At 41.6% G+C, this 21,679-nt stretch overlaps 1 protein-coding gene across 1 annotated transcript in view; it reads right to left on the bottom strand.

Annotated features, from left to right (window-relative positions):
- Positions 1 to 21,679, bottom strand: part of LOC122970794 (SH3 and multiple ankyrin repeat domains protein 3-like) — a 49,898-nt gene that overhangs the window by 7,025 nt on the left and 21,194 nt on the right. The window contains exons 4-25 of the mRNA XM_044337052.1: positions 17,567 to 17,770; positions 15,305 to 15,376; positions 15,104 to 15,212; positions 14,753 to 14,904; positions 14,293 to 14,460; positions 13,952 to 13,993; positions 13,140 to 13,256; positions 12,956 to 13,033; positions 12,665 to 12,731; positions 12,224 to 12,399; positions 11,945 to 12,075; positions 9,876 to 10,015; positions 9,357 to 9,461; positions 8,612 to 8,690; positions 2,901 to 2,983; positions 2,656 to 2,780; positions 1,393 to 1,528; positions 1,130 to 1,210; positions 681 to 689; positions 462 to 488; positions 311 to 367; positions 19 to 140 (exon numbers count right to left, since the gene is read on the bottom strand). Of these exons, the coding sequence (XP_044192987.1) occupies positions 19 to 140; positions 311 to 367; positions 462 to 488; positions 681 to 689; positions 1,130 to 1,210; positions 1,393 to 1,528; positions 2,656 to 2,780; positions 2,901 to 2,983; positions 8,612 to 8,690; positions 9,357 to 9,461; positions 9,876 to 10,015; positions 11,945 to 12,075; positions 12,224 to 12,399; positions 12,665 to 12,731; positions 12,956 to 13,033; positions 13,140 to 13,256; positions 13,952 to 13,993; positions 14,293 to 14,460; positions 14,753 to 14,904; positions 15,104 to 15,212; positions 15,305 to 15,376; positions 17,567 to 17,770 (2,280 nt within the window). The remainder of the gene's footprint in view (positions 1 to 18; positions 141 to 310; positions 368 to 461; positions 489 to 680; positions 690 to 1,129; positions 1,211 to 1,392; positions 1,529 to 2,655; positions 2,781 to 2,900; positions 2,984 to 8,611; positions 8,691 to 9,356; positions 9,462 to 9,875; positions 10,016 to 11,944; positions 12,076 to 12,223; positions 12,400 to 12,664; positions 12,732 to 12,955; positions 13,034 to 13,139; positions 13,257 to 13,951; positions 13,994 to 14,292; positions 14,461 to 14,752; positions 14,905 to 15,103; positions 15,213 to 15,304; positions 15,377 to 17,566; positions 17,771 to 21,679) is intronic.

Below are 21,679 nucleotides of genomic sequence, written 5' to 3'. Positions count from 1 at the left end.
TTCAATTCCCAGCAGTACCTCATTGGAGACATTGGGAACAATACTCTTGCTCCTGTCCCTCTTGCCCCCGTGACCTCTCTGGCCCTGGTTGTCTGATGTAATAGTGTGTTGGGCAGCAGCCAAGATTTCATCCAGTTTATCTAAAACAAAGACAGATCAGGGGTAGGGCAGAAAAGAAAGGTAGTGTGAGAGGGAGCATAAAATAAAAGCAGAAACATGAAACGGAGAATTTCAGTGAGCCCCCTACTGTTCCCCTATGGTTTAAAAACACCCTCTTACAGTATAACAAGAGCCGTGAGTGATTTCTTACTTAGTGCCATCTGATAGACTGTCCTTTTCTTATCAGGACCCTGAGAGGACTCGTATTCTGAAAAAAGAGGAGAAAAAAAGAGCATCAAACAGGCTGACTTTTAATTAAAGCTCAGGGGCTGATAGGGGTAATGATAAAGGCTGATATTCACCTGCTTTCTTTTTCCATGGAGAGGCAGCTGTAGCATACATAATTCGGGAAACAGAAATTAGGTGTGACTAGAACCGCTGTGTAGTCATATGTATAACGCAGATGAAAGGATGAAATACATACTCAGACACATGTGATGGTGTGAAAGCAGAAGTGATGAAAGGGATGGTGATGGGGACGGAAATGATAATGAGGGCACACAAATCCATGATTCTCCCACCTTTGTCCACTGTATGCAGCACATGGAGTTCAGAAGAAAAAGAGACAAAGAGCAGTTTGTTAGCATTTCACAACATGCAACTGCTATTTCTTAGCGTCGCTGTTTAATTATCACCTTTCTTCTTCCTAAGTAATATCAAAAGTGCAAAAAAAGGCTCCTTCCCTATCAAAACATTGCTAATGTAAAAAGATGAAATTGCACCTATACAGGCAAATTTTCTTGGCTCTCTGCGTTAACTTGGTTAATATTTAATGCTGTGTTTCCCTAATACTACTATGATACTGTACCACCACCCTGCAGACAAGGTTCTAACCCACCTAAAAGAAACTATGTAATGCTATTCCCCTGCATAAAAAGGAAAACTCAATATATTTTTTTACATTTTCTTTCCAGACATCCCCTTCTCTGTATTCTTTGCATTCAGTCCTTTGTCCCCTCCATCATCTTACCCATGTCTTCCAGCTCTGATGTCATTGACTTGGAGCGCAGGGCAATGGCAGGAGGAGTCAGTCTTTTAGTCTGCTGCGGTGCTGCCAAGGGAAGCCAGCCAAATTCAGACTTAATGTTTAGTATTCTCGTATAAACATGCAGTCACCACCAATGACAACCACATTGCAACAGGCATTTAGGGTGAAGTAAACATGCAATCAGCTTTATCATCGCATCATAAACACATGACGGAAATGACATACAAGGAAAATTTGATGCTTACCTTTCTTCCGAGCAGTGTCCTCCAGTTCAGGGTTTCGAGCGACCATCACAACCTTCACCATGAGACTGTTGCCGCCCTGTCGGATCATGTTGACCACCTGCCGGTGGCCAACCTTCACTACATTCTGGCCGTTCACCTGACAGAGACAAAAACACAGAAGGACTGAATGCAGAATCAGATGATGTTTTGCATTAATTTCCATTTAAATAAAGAATCAACTCGGGTTACATGGGGTGGACACAAAAACAGAAACACCTTACGGTACAGAGTGATATAGCTTTCTTGTGTATGACATACTTTATGTTTTTTAAGACTTAGCTTCACATTAAGCACCAGCAGTTCAGGCAACAGCTACAGTAAATCTCAGTTACAAAGGCTTGGGCTGCTACATAAGTGAGTCATATTAGGTTGAATACCAATTAGCAGTATGTGTCAGCTTTAATAGAGGTTTGACACCATTTTTAGAAGTGAGCTCTCAAGGCAACAAAAGTTGCATAACATAACTTTTAAAGGTACAAGGTCAGTGAGGACCAGCAGTTAGAAGTACAGCAGACCCTAAACAACTCTGACAAAAAGAAACCAGATAGACAGTACAATAACAGTCAAAAGTTTGGACACACTTTTGTGTTCAAACTTTTTACTGGTACTGTATGCTTAACAACACTATAAAAACTATGGCCTGAAAAATACAATTGTTGCATTGAGTGCATGACAGTGAAGAAAACACTTATTATAGTACATTTCTTCAGTCTACAAGAAGTTAAACCCCTCGCTCAAAGCATATTATCAATATGTCATGTAGCTTGTTACGCTTGTTGCCTGGTAGTCATTTGATGATATTATCAGGAGATTTCTGCCTGTTTTACCATGGAGTTGCCTTTATATTCCTGTTGAATCTCCCCTGAGTCTTAAAGGAAACTCTGGATCTGTGATTCTGAAGGACTGACACCAAAACCTGGCATTTACTTTAGTGTTCATGTTTCAGATATCTGAGGATTCTGCTGCTATCCAAGTCAACTGTAGCTGCATAGGAAATATCCTATGATGAGGCTGCACTACTTGCTTGGTTGGAAGCCCAAAAAGTATACTCTGAAACATCAACACTGACCCAGAAAGGCAAGATGCATTTGCAAAAGGGAATTTATTGTTTTATAAATCTATTGTAACTTCTGAATAAGGCACATTATTGATAAACAGGACCTCTGATTAAATTCCATGATGGGTTCAGTTGGTGTGTTAGTCCAAATTACAGCTTGTCCATACCTCAATGAGGAAATCCCCCATCCTCAGGCCCGCCCTCCACGCCACACCCCCCTCATCGACAGACTCCAGGTACTGCAAGGCGGGGAAGGCTGGCGTCGGAGTGAACTCCTCTATGGGAGTCTGAGCTGCAGATAACAAGAACATGGGTTTGAAAATGAGGGAGTGAGAGAGACATTAGATAGAGAGAAAAAGAGCATGAGACTAAGAGAATCTATAGAGACTGAATTTTTGGAGACGAAGCTCACCTTTGGCTCCCCTAAGCACAAAGCCAAAGCCCTCATTGTCTTTCTTCTGTAGGAGCACTGTCTTCTCCTTAATGATGTAGTCACTTAGAGGGAGTAAAGATGGGGCAGAGAAGAAGAGGAGAGGAGGATGGAGAGAGACAGGGAGAAAAGGAGAGAGAATTGGAAAAGAGGAGAGCTATATGACTTCTATAGAAACAGAAAAGTCTTATTGTCATGCAAATAAAGCATTTTCTGAATGTGGAAAACAGCTATACTGCATCACATTATGAAATCACACTGCAGCAAAAGATAGGTTGGCTTGACAATGTCATACAAAAAAAAACAAAACGCTGGTGAACCAAAGGGTTGATGGCTGGGATATTGTTAATATCACAATGGGAGGAAGTGTACATGAGATGACATTCCATACTATGGACTAATCCAGCCGAAGCTGACGAGCACTGGGCCGGGGAAACGCCACATTAGAAAAATGTTCACATACACTTCACTGGTAATGGAAACTTCCAAATGCACCTAAATCGCTGCATTAGCTTTCAACGCCTCTGGCAGCTTTTTGCAAGGATACTGCTTTACCGACTCCAGCGCACCACTACCGGTCATACATGACACTTCAAATTATGTAGAAGAAGAAGTCAGACAGGCCTCTAATCTCTTTCCACAAACAGCTCCTCTAGCTCAAAGACTGGGAAACAGGGATCACAGTGATGCAATCTTATTACAGTACGAGATGGTTGGAGTAGTGTAACGGCTGGCCCAGGAAGCTGCTTCATTATTCTATTACCATGTCTCGGACTTTTGGCCAAGCTGCTTTACAACCTTTTCTCTAATATAGGGCTGGTTAAATGGACTCCACACTGCCACACAGCCACATCTCATGACTCATTTCTGGACTTGACTTTCTAACAATGTCAATTCACCCTGGTTCTGTTAGAAAGCCCAGGGCTTGAGCAGCGCTGGATGATTTAAGAGGAATTTCAGATATTTCTTTCCTAGGCAGCTCATTTCTGTGTTAGTTTGTGCTCCTCAACTTAACTGAAACTGACACTGCAACTGAATCAAATCGAAGGATCTGATTTCCTAGAAGAACTGACCTGTGAGCGAATAAGACAAGTAGCCTGGTCAAAGAGGTCTTTATTTATAGTGATAGCTCGGCTGCCAAAACATTGCAGTATCAATACCCTGGGAATACCCTAGGACATAATTTCCAATGTGGGTCCAATTTTTGTCCCTCCTTTTTTTAAATGTGAAGTTTTTGTGAATTTTGTGTGTTCACACCAGGACTTTCATGGGAAATAGTGACTATAGTTGGGAGTTTTTGTGCCCTGAATTTAAACCTCTCAAGCAGTGCTTTCTCTCAAGCTGCACACAAATTCGATCAGCAGACCCAAAACCCAACTGTGGCTCTTAACTATCTGTAATCTAAACCTAAACGCAACCATCTGATTGGCTGCCTGACAACAAGGTCTGCAGCCAGGCATTCATCTTGGTAACTTGGTTGTGTAACCACTCAGAAAAAAGCAATATATGATTTACAAATGTCGTCTTTTTGATTCACTTTTAGGTTTCAGGCTTAAAGTTTTCATTTATGTCTTGCAGAGGACCCCATCCCTGCCACTTCTGAAACCAAATATACATCCATGTGTATACTGGTACTAAAGTAATAATCACAGTATAATATTATATTCCACACTGTCTCTTGCGGCACAGACCCAGCGAGTTTGTGTGTATTTAATCCGGCAGAGCATTGAATAAATGAAGTTTGGCTGTGGAATCACAGAGGTGCAGAAGAGTCATGAGCGTTGGCCTACAGGGATGAAGATCCAGACTTCGACACCAAGCCGTAACTTTAGCACTGAGCAGATGATTGCTAGTTTCTCCTACTGAGGTCCATCGCTTGTGTGTTCTCCATCAATGTTACTGTTTCGCCAACGCACAGCCGCCTTCCAGCCATCTGCTCCTCACACCTCATTCCTTTTTCTCTCACCCTGTCTTCCATCATGCTTTCCCTCTCTGAGGATCAAAGTAACATGGAGTGGGTGGACGGATCCATCGGGCTCTCAATGTATCCAGTTCTACAAGGGGGGAACATGGCCAGTGTTGGTCCTCCAGGTGGTTCTAACTTGTGTTGCTGGCTTGCAGTAACACACCTGGTCCCCTGTACACGTATAGCTCGTTCAGCTCTTCAATAACTATATTAACCATCCTGCTCTGGCCAATTAGGGCCATAAAAAGCGCAAAAGTCCCTGGTTAATCTCTGATGGCTAGTAGGATATTCTCTCTGAACTGGATCCAATGGAGCTGTAAGCCTACTGGAGACCTGAGTTATTATGTACCCTCCTGAGTCATCCTCTCCTCTATCCACAATTACTGAGAAAAAAGGCAGCTTTTTAACCATTCACCTGCTGAATATACATGCAGATAGACTGGCTATATGGGGACAATACCCACACACCACAAGTGAAGCACTTGACGGATGTTAATGACACACACTGTGGATGGAGACGTGGTAGATGCGTAAGATGTAAAGCACATATACATATATATATGTACATACTGTAGGAGATACTCCCACAGCAATCAAGCACTATGACGTATACACTTATATGTGAAAACCCCATATATTTTATTCAGTGTGTATAGTCGCATGCACACACACATAAACACCAATGCATGCACACACAGACATACACAGAAATGACCGGTATCTCAAATTAGAGCTCGAAAGGAACTGACTTACGGACTCACTCACTTTCATTCTTTTGTACAGTCAAAATAACACACATTTTTAATGATACAATGAGATAAATTAGAAAAAAAAGGGATGTGACAGTAGCATTTTTAAAGGAACAGTGATAAATGGGAACTCCCAGTGAATGAAAAACATCTGCTTAAAGAAATCATGACTCAAAGAGAATGAAATACACCCACACTGTCTGACTGAAATGCATCAATATGTGCTCCCTTTCACGCACTAACACACACGCACACGGCGTTCAGAGACACACGAGAGGAAGACACAGGAATAAACATGCTGCAGAGTCTCCATTCAATATCCACTTCTGTCCCACAGATATTCACATGCATAGGAAAAAATACAAATTCAAGACACATACACACACGCACACTCGGAGACACACACACACACAAACATACACGCACACAGAATACATAGCTTATTAGTCTGTCTTGAAAAGGCACGGCCTCTCAATAGCATCATCTACCTCTCCCCTCTCTCCATTGTCCTCTCCTCACATCCATAGCCAGCCAATGAATGAGGAAACAGCCGCTACCTGTAAATGAACCACACGCTCCTGTTTCTGGGGCCCAGTGACGGCCACGAAGAAGAGAGGGAGAGAGAGAAATCTCTCTCTCCGCATCCCCCCATTGCCATGTCCCCCCCTCCTCTCTCTCGCACGCACTCTCCACCACCACCACCTCCTCCTCCCTTCTCCCTCCTCCCTCCTCCTCCCGGTCTTCCAGCGAGAGCTCAGGCGGAGAGAGCCGCGAGAGTGGATGAGAGAGAGCGAGAGAGGTGGGGAATGAGGAGGGGAGAGAGAGTGTGCTGGTCTGCACCCCGCATACTTCAGACAAGAGGAAGACAATGTTAAAGCATGAGAGAGAGAGAGAGAAAGAGAATACCAGAGATTATCACAGCAGTGTGTGTGTGTGTGTGTGTGTGTGTGTGTGTGTGTGGATGAGAGGAAGAGGGGTTTGGTTGCAAAATAGGGGAGACGGAGGGCTGAATTTGCCGGGTGGGGATGCGGGGGATGGGTATAGATGTGTGGCGACAGAGAGAGAGAGAGAGAGAGAGAGAGAGAGAGACAACGCTTGCATTTGCACATCCACTGACTGGTGTATCACAGATTCACTAACAGCTGATTCCCACCCTGGATTTACTCATACACACACATTTGCCAACTTTCCTCTCGCTCCCTCCTCTCCTCTAAACCGTAACGCAGAGCTGTCATCACCACACAGACTAAAAAACACTCTTCCTCTCTCTATCTCTCACTGAAATAGTAATTGACATTCTCCCAAATGCCTAGCTGCGGTGAGGGAACATGCACTGGATCACCTTGCTCTTAATTGAGCACCACTTCACCACGGTGCTGCAATTATGCTTAACCAACTTAACACAGGTAATATAACCCCAGCGGCTGCTATTTCCATTTAGAACACAACCACAGCTGCATTAAAGTGAATGCCTTTTTGAATGACAGTAAGAGCTGCTAAGCACAAGGGTAATGTCAGCCACAATGTGTAAGAGGCCGTAAAACCCCGGGGTGGCTACTGGTAAGTCCTTCCCACTAGCCCAGGGACCTAACCAACGCTCCAGCCTCCCCATGACTCATCAGCAGGATGAGGTATATATATATATATGCAAAGACACAGGCATATTCACACACACACTAACTCTCAAACAAACATGTACAGCTTCATAATACACAACTACAGCTGCCCAGGGCTGGGATGCAGCTTCAGACAGATGCCATGGAGGAGGAGAAGAACCCCCCACCCCCCTCCCTCCACCATTCATTATGGCATTATTGTGTTCAGTGTAAACAAGCACAAGAGAGGGGAGAGAGTGAGGCGTGTGGATGGAAGTATCAAAGAGACAAGTGCGTTTGTCTGGTGGAGTCAAAAGGGGCAGAGCTGAAAATGACATGGCTGCTCTTTGTGCTTTCAGCGCTGACGTGTTCACACGGCGAAACAATAGAGAACAAGCGCTGTTCAGGATCAGCAGAAAACAGACGCATGCAGCACGCAGGAAGACATGAAGGCACAGCAGGTCAAACCAGAGGGCTCATACACACACACACACACACACACACACACACACACACACACACACACACACACACACAGACACAAAAAAACAACAACAAGAACATCCCGTTGCTAACAAAACACCAGCATGTCAACTATTTCAATCACCTTGACTGGCCTCACCGTCTTCCCTTACAGCAATAAACCAGAGAGCAGACAGTTCAGTTGCTGCCCACGCTCATGTGACACACCGCAGTTAGAACTATATCAGGGGCTGCAGCCAATCAGGGTTCACCTGGTTTTTATTAGTCCGTCTATTCTCTAAACTGCTATCCTGTTAAGGATCATGAGGGGCTGGAGCCTGTCCCAGCATGCATTGGGTGAGAGGTCGGGGTGCACTTAGGAACAGGTAATCTGATTAAAGGGCAAAGACAACTCAAACACACCTCTCCAGCAATTTAGACTTCCCAGTATCGATTAATCTGGTTGGCTTGGTCTATAAAATATCAGATGATAGATGAAAAATGTTAGTTGTTACTTCCTGCTGCCCAGTATGATGACTTGAAATTTCTTGTTTTGTCTGACCAACAGTCAGAAACCCAAAATATTCAGTGTACAATTATATTAAACAGAGAAAAGCAGCAAATCTTCACATTTGAGAAGGTGGAACCTGCAAATGTTTGACATTTCTATTTAAAAAGTGACCAAAAACAATTAATAGATTATCAAAATAGTTGCTGACTAATATTCTGTTGATCTAATCGATTAAGTGTTGCAGCTCTACTTTCCAAATCACTGTTATTCTTTCTTAGCCATCTCAAGTTAAAGGCAGCATTCTGACCTCACTGTTGGATTAAAGCTGACAGGTCATTGTTACTCACTTATTGACTATCTGAATGACTGAATGATCACTGATCGTAAGTAACTCATCACTGGACTCTTACCTGGGGCCATCAGTGCCATCGTAGGCTCCCACAGTGACGTTACGGAAAAGCTTCCTCTTGGCTTTCTCACTGCGCGTCTCTGCAAGGCACATGATAGCAGAACATATGCTCAATTTAAACTTCCAGCTTCCGTCTTGACACTTCTGTCTTTTTGTAGACGTGTCGTGTCCTCAGCACAACACACAAATGAATCAAATATATTTACACCCTGTTTTTTTTTTTTGTGTCCTCTACGTGGCATATGGTTTGCACACTGCGTGAACAGTGCAGCTGTGAAAATAGGAGCAAAGTGAATGTCTTGTTCTGTACATGCACAGTACATGCAAAAGGGCCTGCTGGTAAACATGAGTGTGTCATGTGCTGGGTGTTACAGTGACTGAAAGGATAATTCCAGCCTGAGGGGATATGCAACCTATTTTCTAGCATGCCCTCTCTCTATGTGCGGTTATGATTGCTATGTATATTGTATATGTTTTGTTAACCCATCTCTTGACACTAAATTGATCAAAACTGTCAAATTTCTTTCAATTTAAACATATCCAACTGATTCAAAAATAAGAAAAAAAGATTCCTATCAGACACAAGACTTATTTCAAAATCTGTAAAATCTAACATATGAAATTCCTCTCTCAATAGGTTACCACAAAATCCAAAGGCACTACAAAACAGGCTCAATATTTTGCAAGTCCAGAATAATACTTTCAAATACAATAGTGAGGTGATGCTCCGGCTAGTCTTGTCTCACCTGGTCGATTGGGAGCTGCCACCTCTTCCACACAGTCTGAAGGAAACCAGCCAGTGCGACCTTTCACTGTTCCCTCCCAGTATCCCCCCTCTCCTACACTTAACACTGAGATAGACAGACACATAGACAGGTAGAGGTATAGACAGATATATATAAAGAGGGAGATGTACAGTAAATGTTCTACTCAATTTTCTACAATAACATTGGAGGATCCACTGAGAATGACTAGGAACATGTATTGCTTTGTGATGACTGGATGTGGCTGCAGGTACTTCACATTTCACTTGTTTACAATTCTCTCTTCCCTAGTGTTTATCTCTTCCTTGCTATTGATGTATTAGATAGCTTAATTTTGTCTGCATCAAACCTTATTGCAGCTGCACTGGAAATATATCAACCACACAGAAAATCCGGAGGTTGGATAGGTTAGTGCCAATAGCTGATCTTTGATAACAATCTTTTGGGGTTGATGTTTCTTATATTTGAGGACACTTTTTCAACATTTTGGCTCAATCTCACCTTTAACTTTGTCGCCTTTGTTGAGTGAGAGCTCTCTGTCTCCAGTAGCAGAGTGGGCACGAGTGGCCACATACACCCGGCCTGGCACTGCGCTGTACATACGCTTCATCTGACCTCCCCCACCGCCCGCCGAGGTCGCACTACAGAGAGAGGAAGAATGAGAGAGACAGAGAGAGAGAGTCTGTTACAAAAGCGTGAGATAAGACTGTGTTCCACACTGTGGAAAAACAAGTGAGACAAAGTGAGACAACATACAGCTTGTTAGGCTGCATCAGAGGCAGTCGGTAGTTGAGTCATAATCAGTCACACCAACAACAAGAATAAATGCTGCATTCTTGTATTTGCTAACTGTGTCTGGCATTCATGTCAAGTATTTAGAAAGTACTGACAATGCTAACACAGTTGGTGTGCCAAATTCTATAAGTATTATATGCTATCCAATGAAATTAATGTCTTTTAGTATACAAGGAATTAATGTAATGTATAATGTATATGATAAACAATGTGAGGCATGTGCAAGTGGATGTCAATCAAGCTGCGACTTCAGAATGCTATCACTAAATTATTAATTTTGAATAATTTATAATCAGAAGAAGTGACTCTAGGGATGGCAATATCTCAGCAACTGTTTGATGGATTGCAATGAAAGTTGGCAATCTTCTAAGTTTTTCTCTAACACCACCATAAGGTCAAAATTTTCACTTATCCAGTGAAGTAGCTCCACATCTACTTGATGGGTTGGGACCATAGACCCTAAAAAATATGGACGTAGCCACCGTGACATCAGCTATGGGTTTCTGAAAAGTGGTTTTAAAGCTCAAAGTGGGCGGCTCCGACTGTCGCCATCTTGGCAGTGCCTGACTCTGCTTAACTCCTGGCTAATCCAAAATGGGCAAAGAAGTGGAGCTGAGGCGGGCCAAATGAAGCCTGGTTGCTGAAATAAGCCACCTACTGGCTAGCGACCTGTCACTCAAAGCGGCCACATCCTTAATTATGCATAACTTTACGGCTTAATAAAGTTTTAACAGGTGAGTTATAGAAAAAAATCACCCCCTGTAAAGTTGTCATGAAAGGGCAAATAAGCTACAGAGACCAAAACAGTTTTTTTTTTACCAGGTTGTAAACATGTTTATTTCTGCTGTGAAGTTGGGCATTTTAACATGGGGGTCTATGGGGATTGACTTGCTTTTGGAGCCAGCCTCAAGTGGCCATTTGAGGAAATGCACTTTTTGGCACTTGCGCATTGGCTTCATTTTTCAGCCCCGGAGGTTGCCGCTTGATTAGGACAAAATTTTGTACAGACATTTATGGTTCCCCCAGGATGAATCTTAATGACTTTGGGGATCACCTGACCTTCACTCAAGCACCACCATGAGGTTCACATTTGTGAATGTAAAATGCCTTAACAACCATCAGATGGATTGTCATGAAATTTGATATTCACATTCATCCCCTCAAAATTTGAATTTGTCAAATATTTTAGTTTATGAAGAAATACCTGCAAAACTGAAGACATTCCCATCAGCCTCCTCTGTATTTTGTGCTAAATTAAAATGATAAATGGCTGCATTTATATTGCACCTTTATCCAGAGCTTTATAATGTTTCTGCTGCTCGTCCACCCATTCACACTCACATTCACACACCGATGGCACGACTATGGAATGCATCAACCATCGGGAGCATTTTGGGGTTTTGCCCAAGGACACTGCGACATGCAGACAGGAGGGGAACAAACAACCGAACTTCTGATTAGTGGATGACCTGCTGTACCTCCAGAGCCGCAGACATCCCGGACAGTAACTATTTTTAAAACATTTTTGTCGTGACTAACTCCAACTCTACTGCTGTTGCTTTGCCGGGCAATAATATCCATCAACACCGCACTCAAAATTTGTGACATTCTTGCAGTTATAATTAGTACACAATATGTAACTGGGACACAAATAGTAACTTCTCTGCATACAGCTAATGGGAACTGGAGGCCCCTGTTAGTAGATGGCCTTAAAGGACCTGGACAGAATAAGAACACACCACCTTCATCTTGGTGCATCTCCAGATGCTTCTTACCCCTGTCTGCCTCGTGGCTGCCGGTGCCTCTCCTCTGTGTCGCTCTGGCCTCCTCTCCCTCGGGAAGGGGAACGAGTACGAGTTCTGGGGCTGCTGGAGCTTCTCATACCAATGGAGGCCCTGCGCTGGCCCTGCAGAAACACACCAAGTCCCATTGACAGAGCATCATCCTGCAACTTACTGTCAGTATAAAACTTAGAAAGCAATGTAAAATCAGCAAAAGAGTATTTGATAACAGAGAGATCAGCAGATGAGCATTTAGCTAATGGTCCTCAGTACCTGTCCTGGGTTGGGATTGGTTGCAGCCTTGTTGGGCATAGCCAGAGGGTCAGACTGGGTCATGGTGTTATCGCTGTTAGCGCGCAGTAAGGGGTGGGAATGGAGTGAGGGGAGAGGCAGGGTGTGGGAGCTCTCTTTTCGCTTGGGAACATACTTTGGTGATTCCAAAAAGGGCACTAAGGATAAAGGCGTGAGGCGTGATGACGGGGATTACGGTGAAGGGTTAAGAGGTGAAGAGTGAGGAGTGAGGAAGGGCCGCGGGATTTAATGTGACAGGATGAAATGGAGGGAGAAATGAAGCAGATTGTTAGGGAAAAAGAAGGGAAATTGTAAGAGAACATACGTGATAGATTCAGGAAAGTGCAAAGAAAGGAAGGTGTTGGGAATTGATTTAACGCTTGACAGCTCCTTCAGAAGAGACAGTTTGGTATAAAAGCTTACCTACGTCAGAATCTTTGTGGTTTTTGATGATTTCCCCGAGTTCAAAGTTACCAGACAATACAGCTACCTACAAACACAGGAAACAAAATTATGTATAATTGTTCTCATAATTGTTTTGTAATTGTTGCTATTCTTGTTTTATTATATTGTTTCTAACATAGGCCATTTATCTGTTTTTTCTTTCAGCTTATGACTAAACTGTTGGTCAAAGCTGCTCTACAAATACAATACATTTGGCAAACACAATAAAAATCTCAATAAACAAAAGTATCTGATGGTTGTACCATTTACCTGAAAAGGAGTCTGACCATGCTTGTTCTTTGCCTCCTTATTTGCTCCCCTGTATAGAAGCACGCGGACGCAGCTTTCCTGATAGGCCAGAGAGGGATAGTGATTAGTTAACAACTTCAGACAAACCACCAATAATGATTGTTGCAATAATTGTTTCATATAAGGGATCTGTTTCTATACTTGCTTTGTTGTACAGGGCAGAAATGTGAAGTGCAGTGTTCCCTGAGGCATTTTGAGAAGCGGTGTCTGCCCCATAAAACAGCAGATGCTCCAAGTGCTGGGCAAAGCCATTCTGGCAAGCCTTTCAATGTCAAGAGTGTGATAGAAAGATTCACAAATTGTCAGTGAGTGAGTGTCAGTGTTAGAAACTATAGGAGAGGACAAGTTAAAGGGAAGATGTGTGATTTTATATAGGACTGTATGAATGCTTTAGAATGAAGTAGAAAATGAGAGAAAAAGAAAGAAACAGAAAAAAAAAGATACAAAGAGAGAGAAAAGGAAATATGTCTTACATCTACACTTGCTCTAAAAACAGGTCAGTACCAATTACATTGCACCATGATAGAAAAGAAACAAAAAACATTAAAACAACATAAATGAGTCTCCAGCAGCCTGAGAGATAGGTTTCCTCATATTTTTCTGCAGGGACTAAAATATCACATGATACGTACGAAGTAAAGAAAGAAAACACAGAGCACGGCAAATCCAAAATAAAATACCATGACAACCAGCTCGCAGCACAAACGCAAATTTACCAGAATGTCACAGAGACATAATGTAGGCAATGCACCCGCATCTACAGTAAGAAAGAGATAATGCTCTTTTTGAACTGGACTCAGCTTGAGATGACTCACATTTGAACAGGTTTAAGGGAACTACTGCATGTCGTGACTTTTTTCACTTCAGTTTATATATTTTCTATCATATCATAATTGTCAGTGCCTTTGCCTCTGAAAGGCTGAATGGGGATGATGGAGATGGTAGGATGAAGGGTACCTTATGTATTTCTTCCATTCCAAACTCATCTTCATCCCTGTGCTATGGAAAGAGAGAAGGAGGGGAGGAAGGAGAGAGAATGGAGAGAGGAGTGAATGAAGGCTGAGAGAGGAGGGGTGTGAAAAAAAAATGTTGAGAGAGACTGACGGTGATGTTACATGACATCAAATACAGAGATAAGACAGAGAAATGTTGGTGCATTGGCTTCATTTGACACGTGAGGAGAGACAAAGACAATATTTTACATAAAAATATGAAAGGAAACCATGTGGGAATGGACAGACAGATAAACAGACAGGTAAGGTAATAATAAATCTATATAGGGAACTGTCCATTGGTACCTGATGGGATTCGTCCCAGCCATTCTCATCCCTCGTCCCCAGTCTTGCCCTGTAGTACAGCAAGGTCTCGCAGCAGGAAGTGTCGCCACCTGCCAGTACAGTATGGTACAGCGGGGTCAGGCCACAGCGGTCCTTGTAGTCTGGAGATGCTCCTAGTGACAGGAGAGCCTGACAAGAGCAGACAAAAGAAAGGCATTGATTTTCTAATGTGTGTGTGGGTGTGTATATTCTGTCTATATGAATATATGAATACATACACAAGTAATCATACAGTGTGATAATTTAACAGGAGATCTCATATATATGATTGTTGTAAGGGTCATTAATTTAATCAAAATGAAAGACTTTCTCTATAAGGTGTTTATGTGACTCATAAAAGAAAATGTAATTTAGCCTAAACCCTGTAATAATTCCATTAATTTTGTTCACACTACTTGAGCACGCGTGCAACTTTCCTTACCAACAGCCCAGTGTGATTGTGAACCCTGACAGCTTTGTGCACCGCTGTCAGGCCATCTCTGCTTCTGAAGTCCAAATGAGCGCCGCCCTGAACCAGCACCCTGATGCCTTCCACCTGCAGGCCTGTCTGTGCAGCCACAGTGAGGGGGCTCTCTGACACCACAGAGGGAGGCGGGGGTCAGCAACGGGCGGCAGGTAGAAAGGTGAAAGTGAAAATCCACCCTCAGACACTCTGCATCACTTGATCATCTCTTGCAACATCATTTATTTGAAAGCAAAGAATGAATCTATAGAGTCAAAAACAGGATTCCCACAGTGAGAGTTAGAGCTCACAGGACTGTGACAAACTCACCTCCACTGTCAGGGTCATGAAAATTTGGATCAAGACCTTTATCGAGGACTTTTACCATTTTCTCTATTGCTCCAGTCTGAATGTAATCCAGGAACTTCTTTAGACTGGCCTGAGACGGGTAGAAGAGGAAGGAAAAGGATGTCAGTGAGTGGAAATGAATACTGTGAGCCAGCAATGGTCAGTAGACAAGAAAAGAAATACCTTTGTGCTGAGCTTGGCGAGAGCCTTTTCATCCAGATTTGTCTGTTTATATACTCTGGTTTTGTACCTAAACTGAGGACCAGAGACAGATATGTGTGAAAAGTGTGATTCATCATTCACAGTTCAGTTTATCACTGACATGGTGCACAGAAAAAGAAACAAAAGATTACTAGAGTATTTATGGTGCAACTCTGTACTTCCGATTATGTTTTACAATAAGAACAATTATTTTTTAAAAGCAGAGCAGCTGGGAAGTGAAATAATAAAGTGGTTTTTTTTTCCCCCATAGTATGTTGTTTGAGCAAATAATTTAATTTAGTCAATATTCAATATATAACATTCAATTAAATATTCAATATTGCAGCTTTAAACCATAAAAAAGCATCATTATAATCTTAACTGCTGCTCAACGCTTTCACTGTTTCCACAAATTCACTCTCCCACTCGATGTCAGTGGAACAGCTCCATGTTTTATTTCTTCAGGATATTAAGTCAGATTTGGCTCACTGTTCTTTGGGAGAAGCTTGAACACATGTAAGGCTCCATTAGTAAATCCAGGCACTAACATTTTAATGGTTAGTGGATTGATTCAGTGCTTGAACTGGAATAAACTAACCGCATGACAGAGAAAGGAGGAGAGACAGCGAAGGAAAGTATTTTGTCTTTTGTTTGGTTTGGTTAGGTAATACTAAACCAGATGACCTGTGTTACTTGTGGATTACTTCCAGATATGAAATACTCTTTTTTATTTATTTATATGTAGTTATTTGTGGATAATCTACTTAATAGATTTAATGAAGTGCCTGAAAGTGTATTTATAAAGGGAGAGTTAATGGTAATTATTAAATCTAATACTCATTATTTCTATTTCACTGATCAGATAGAGTATCTTTATTTTCTTTCAACCACAGGAAAAACTACATGTCCACAATACACCACAGGAACTAACATATAAATTCCTCCCTGACCAGACACTAAAAACAGAGCATTTGTAAGTATGTGCCAGAGTGTTCTTATCTGGGGATCTAAATGTTTTAGAGCCCTCTACATTGTGCCAGGAACACAATTCAGAGGTGGATATTAAAAACATTGGCCTAAAATATGGAGAAGAGTCTAGAAAACCACACTTCAAAAACCTCATGAGTCATAAACACAACATGCTTCAAAAGATGAGTAAACTGATCTCGGGTGGGTTTACCTTTCCACTTCCTCTCTGAACGAGAGATCTCGTCAATGAAAACCACCTGACTGGATGTGCTGTCTCCATATCAGCACTGCACTGTGATGGCAACACATTTACTGGCTGAGGAGCTGCTATCTAGTAGCTGACAGCTGAACTGAATCACATACTACAAGAGAGCAGTATCATGTTTCAAGTATCAGAGGTGTGTTTGGCCAGGATAAAGTAGAACATAGCTTGATAATTACATTAAATAACAGCACCGTGTGTATTAGTGAGAAGTAGTACGCTGTGTCCAAAAAACTGCTCTTAACCAATGAATCAAGTCCAACTGAAGCACTGAATTGATTCAAAATGGCACCACTCATGTTATAAATACATGTGGTGCTGTGAGATACATTCTGCTGTGGAGCAGGATTTCATTAAAAGGCCTCATCAGTCCGCAGACATGTCCTCATCTGGAACATTGTCAAGAATGTAAACACTCTGGTTCGAAGCCAAACACCGAGTGCAGGATAGATAGTCTTTCAGCCCCACCCAGCTCATCAACATTTACATCAGCTGCACCACCAGAGGGCACTGTGAGATAATTGTATCACAGCGTGACAACCTGATATTGATGTCATCTCACAACCCACTTCCCAAATAGTGGAGATATAATAGAATTTGTAGGTTACATAATATGCAGAAAGCAATTAAAGCCATGATGTTAATATTGTTCCTGCCAAGCTTTGGTTACAATTCATTTACTGTGTTGAACATGGGAATCCTAGTTTTTAAAACTCAACTTTGTCTGCAACTGTAGAACATTTCTTGATGATTTTTACTTAGTTATGATGAGTAATAAAGTTTCCAAAGTATGATGAAGTTGAAGTCTTCAAACTACAGAAATTGTAGTAGAAAAAGATGAAAAATTAACAGAAAAAATAAAATATGAAAAATACAAACATCCTTATTAAATCATTTTAATTTCAGAGTCTATTTTTAGTGTCTGACTAACACTGTCTAGTGAGTGGGGGTGCTGGTGACTCATGGTTATGGCTCTGAATTCAATCACTTTTCTACCATTGCTACCTCCATACCTCCAGGTAAGGCACCCCTTTCTCAAAGGACTGTGAGTAGTCTCGCAGGGCCCGCTCCTCCTCCAGGAACTTGGCGTCCCGTCCATCTCCAGCCGGCTGAAAGAGGCCATAGTTGTAGACATCCCACAACGACTCGCTGAGGGAGCAGATGATCTGTTGCTTTGCGTTCCACACCGTGCAGTCTGGGTCAAACTGGACACACCTCTGACAGACAGAGAGCATAAAGCAGAGTGGAGGTCAGAGGTCAAGTGGAGATGTGCTCACATTTCGCTGATCTACACCTGCCCTGGAGGCAGAAATAAAAATAAGTTCAGTTAAGAACTACAGTTTTTCAGAGTGACTCATTGCCACGTTGAAATATTAAAGGGTCGATTCACCCAAAAAGGAAAACAAAAGCAAATACATAAATATGTAATCTTATGAAAAATGTTCAAGGATATGTGGCTGCTGAACTTTTTATTATATTTTCCATGTTTTGAGCACCACAAACTCATTTGCATTCACCTCCATATTTGGGGTTTTTGGAGGAGCTCTCAGAGCCGGACCCACCTGCAGGTAATATATCACTTTACAGGTAAGTGGGTATGTTAAATATACTGTAGGCCTATATTTTTTGTAATTTAATTGGGTGACTAACCTTTGAAAATAATAGGACAACATATTCAAGGCCACAGGTGCTGGATGGATCCCATCCCAGCAAGCACTTTTAGTCAAGATACAAGTTGAAATACAAATGAAGGTGATTTCTGTCTGACCAGGCTAATCAAGAAGCTTTTCAACTAGAAACTATGTGGTGTTTGAACTTGGATGGTCAGTAAGCTAATCTTAAATTACTGTAAACCTACAGTAGAGTCTATAGTGCACTTTAGTCTTAAATAGTGGGACATAACTACAAAGTATATTCACTCAAATACTGTCCTTGAGTACAATTTTGAGCTACTTTTAGTAGAATTTTAGTTCCATGTCATGCTACTTTTTACTTCTACTCTCCTGCATTTCAGAAGTATAACTATAAAATTTTACTTGATTAACTAGAGCTGTCAATTTATCTGACAGCTAGTTACTACTTTCTTTCCAGATTAATATTTCACAAAGAAAAACTATGAGTTAATAAAGTATGATACATGTTATGGACAGTATGAATCGGCTCTGGTTGTGGATAATAAAGTTCTTTCCGCTCTGCTATAATCAGTTACAGCCTTAAAAAGCTGCTTGAATGTTGATTCACCAGCAATAATAATCCAATCATATATGATAATATATGTGGGACTTAAAAATTATTTTTACATTATGGTATTGCTACTTCTACTTACATAAAGAGAATACTTCCAAGACTGTAAGTAGCAGGAGTGCTAGAATCCATAATAATAATTATAGCCTCTCTTAGCCCTTGCTTTTAGCATTGTGTCGCTGGTCTAAGCTAATTGAAGTTTTCCTTGGAAGTAAGATTATTTCTGCCTCTAGCAGTTCTGTCTTTGAAAAATGTTTGTATCATTAAAACAGCAGTTAATTGAATTCAGTGGTAGTCTGTGTATGAGTGTTTGTGTGTGTTAATCTCTGCATGCACACTTTTGTAATTATGTGTCTCATTAAATTATATTATTATACACAATTTTACACATTTAGTCACCAGTGGTTGATATGTTTGGCCAATAGTGTTTCATTATTATGGATTTATAATGTAGCATGATGGCTTTAACATCAATTGGTGAATGATGAATTCATGAGAAATGTGGTGTGTTCCGAATATGAATGCATCACTTTTAAATAATTAATCATCTGCCTCACTCATGGAAATAAGATGATCTTATACTATCCTTATAGTCTGTTATCAGGATATTCTGGTCTTTCATGCCACTTTTTTCTCCACACCCCAAATGAAGAAGTAAAGATTCTATATTGAGATAAATATTTCCCTTTGGTTATTTTCTTCTTTGATCTCTGCATGCATAATATCAGATTTGCACAACAATCCAGAAGAGAAAGAACACATTTGTCTGGAGAGAAAAGCTCCTTTGGCTCTTACTGTATGGGCTATATGTGATACTCCAGAGACTCATTGGCCACAATGAAAAAACACCTTGGATGTATTATGTGTATGTGGTATGCTTAACTAGATTTTATGGTGATTTGTGCACTGCCCATTTCCTCATATACTCTATTTTCTTGCATTTCCACAGAAGATCATCTTTTTTGGTCCTTTTCTTATTAAAGTCTGGAGCCGCAGGACACAGCTGACCGGGTGTAAGGCTTTAACAACACGGCTGAGAGGTCTGAGCAAGATGTATGCATCCATGCTATTGTTCCATTTCAGAGAACTGTAAGTAAAATTGCACAGCTCAGCACACTTTCATGTCCCCTCTGCCCCCCCCTCGAGCCCCCACCCTCTACAGCTTCCCTCCGCTCCCCCTCACCATGTTGCACTATTTCATAGTGTAGCCAACTCTATTGGCATGGCAACCAGTTCATTAGTGGAGGCAGGCACCCGTTGCCGTAGCAATGTCTTGGTGGTCCCTGGGAGGTAAGCCACATGATAACGATTTGCGTGTGAGTGTGTATGTGCACGCATATAAGTGAGTTGTGAAGTATATGTATGTGTGTGTGTGTGTGTGTGTGTGTGAAAGAGAGTGAGATCAAGTGGCTAATTCCTGGGAGAGCAGACTAATGTAATATATACTGTATATTACAGTGGCATTTCTCTCCTACCATCATTCTGTTTTATACAATCAAGGATTTTCTGTGATCTTTCTGGCAGTACATGTCCCCGCTCAGGAGAGTTATTTAGACCTTCACTGTGCAGTATTATGTTTTTTTAAAATACATATATCTTCCTCTTTGCTTATTCATTCCCCACCTCTCTCCTCATAACACCCATTTCCTCCCTTAATCTCTTTAACTAGCCTCTAATATTCACTCTCTCTCTTCATCACTCTTTCATTCAGTTTAATAATATCTCACCTGAGAGGTTTGGGGTGCTCAGTGTTTGTCAGCAGTGCGCAAAGCTGAATATGACGCCTGTGGACGATGGAGACCTAAGAGCAATACAAATGTCTTCCACATATTCCTTCCTTTCCAGCGTCACTCACTTCCCCAGCTCTCCCCAAACTCATTAAAAACCTATTAGATAATTAGCAATTACTGTTACATTGAGGGCAGATTAGCTGACATGTAGAACAGTCGGCATGTTCAGGGAGTTGAAAATGGAGAAAGGATGACGGGGGGGGGAGGGGTTACAGGGGCCCCCATTCTCACCTGGCTATGGTGTGTGTGGGCTGGCCAATTCTCACCTGCTACCACTGTACAGCTGAGAGCTGCTCTAAGTGTGAATTGGTACCAAAGTCAGTTTTGGAAACTACCGTAATTATGTCCATACCTGACCCCAAGGAACACGCTTACATGGTGTTGTTGACTGAATATGTCTGTCCTTGCAGATTGCTCAACACAAGTCAAGCTCTGTATTTTTTCATACTTCCTTTTGGGACCCATCTTTGGGCTTGTGGGGCGACTGGAATGAGATGTGCTAGTACAGTTGTGTGCACAATTTTGCCTAATGTAAAAAAATGCATGCTACCAGAGCCCCTGGGCTCTTTTTAGTGACTAATTCGAAACAGATGCAAGTCAACAGTGCAGCAAAATTACTGAAAAATGCCTCAGTTTAGGGATGTAGAACAGCTGAGTTTAGAAGGGCAGCTTTGAATCATTTCAGTGTCAACTAGTAAAATCAGAGCGGGCTTGAAAACAAAGACAAAGTCAGGGTAGAAAATAGAGTAGAATCAGGTAAGAGAAAACCTTGATGTGGTTGTGTCCTTAACAAAAAAAAGCAAGGAAGTACAAATGATAGCCCCCACCATTACAAAGTTACTGTAACAAGTTAAGTTTTACCTGCACAAGATCTGAAACAGTAAAGGTTGATTTAAACTAAATGCTTTACTGTTTAAATTTTGTAATGTAAGTTATTACTAATTTCTAAAATTCATTTTGTGGAATTCAAGCTATCTCTCTCTGAGGTAGCAATACCAGAGAGACTTGGCTTGAACTACTTCCTCATTTGGAAAGACCTACAGTCAGTGCCCTGTTTGCAGAAGAGATTTTATTACACATAGATAACTCTGG

Source organism: Thunnus albacares, chromosome 20 (assembly GCF_914725855.1).
Source record: "Thunnus albacares chromosome 20, fThuAlb1.1, whole genome shotgun sequence".
Classification (NCBI taxonomy): Eukaryota; Metazoa; Chordata; class Actinopteri; order Scombriformes; family Scombridae; genus Thunnus; species Thunnus albacares.
Note: the sequence above shows the minus strand (reverse complement) of the source record. Positions and strands in the feature narration are given on the sequence as shown.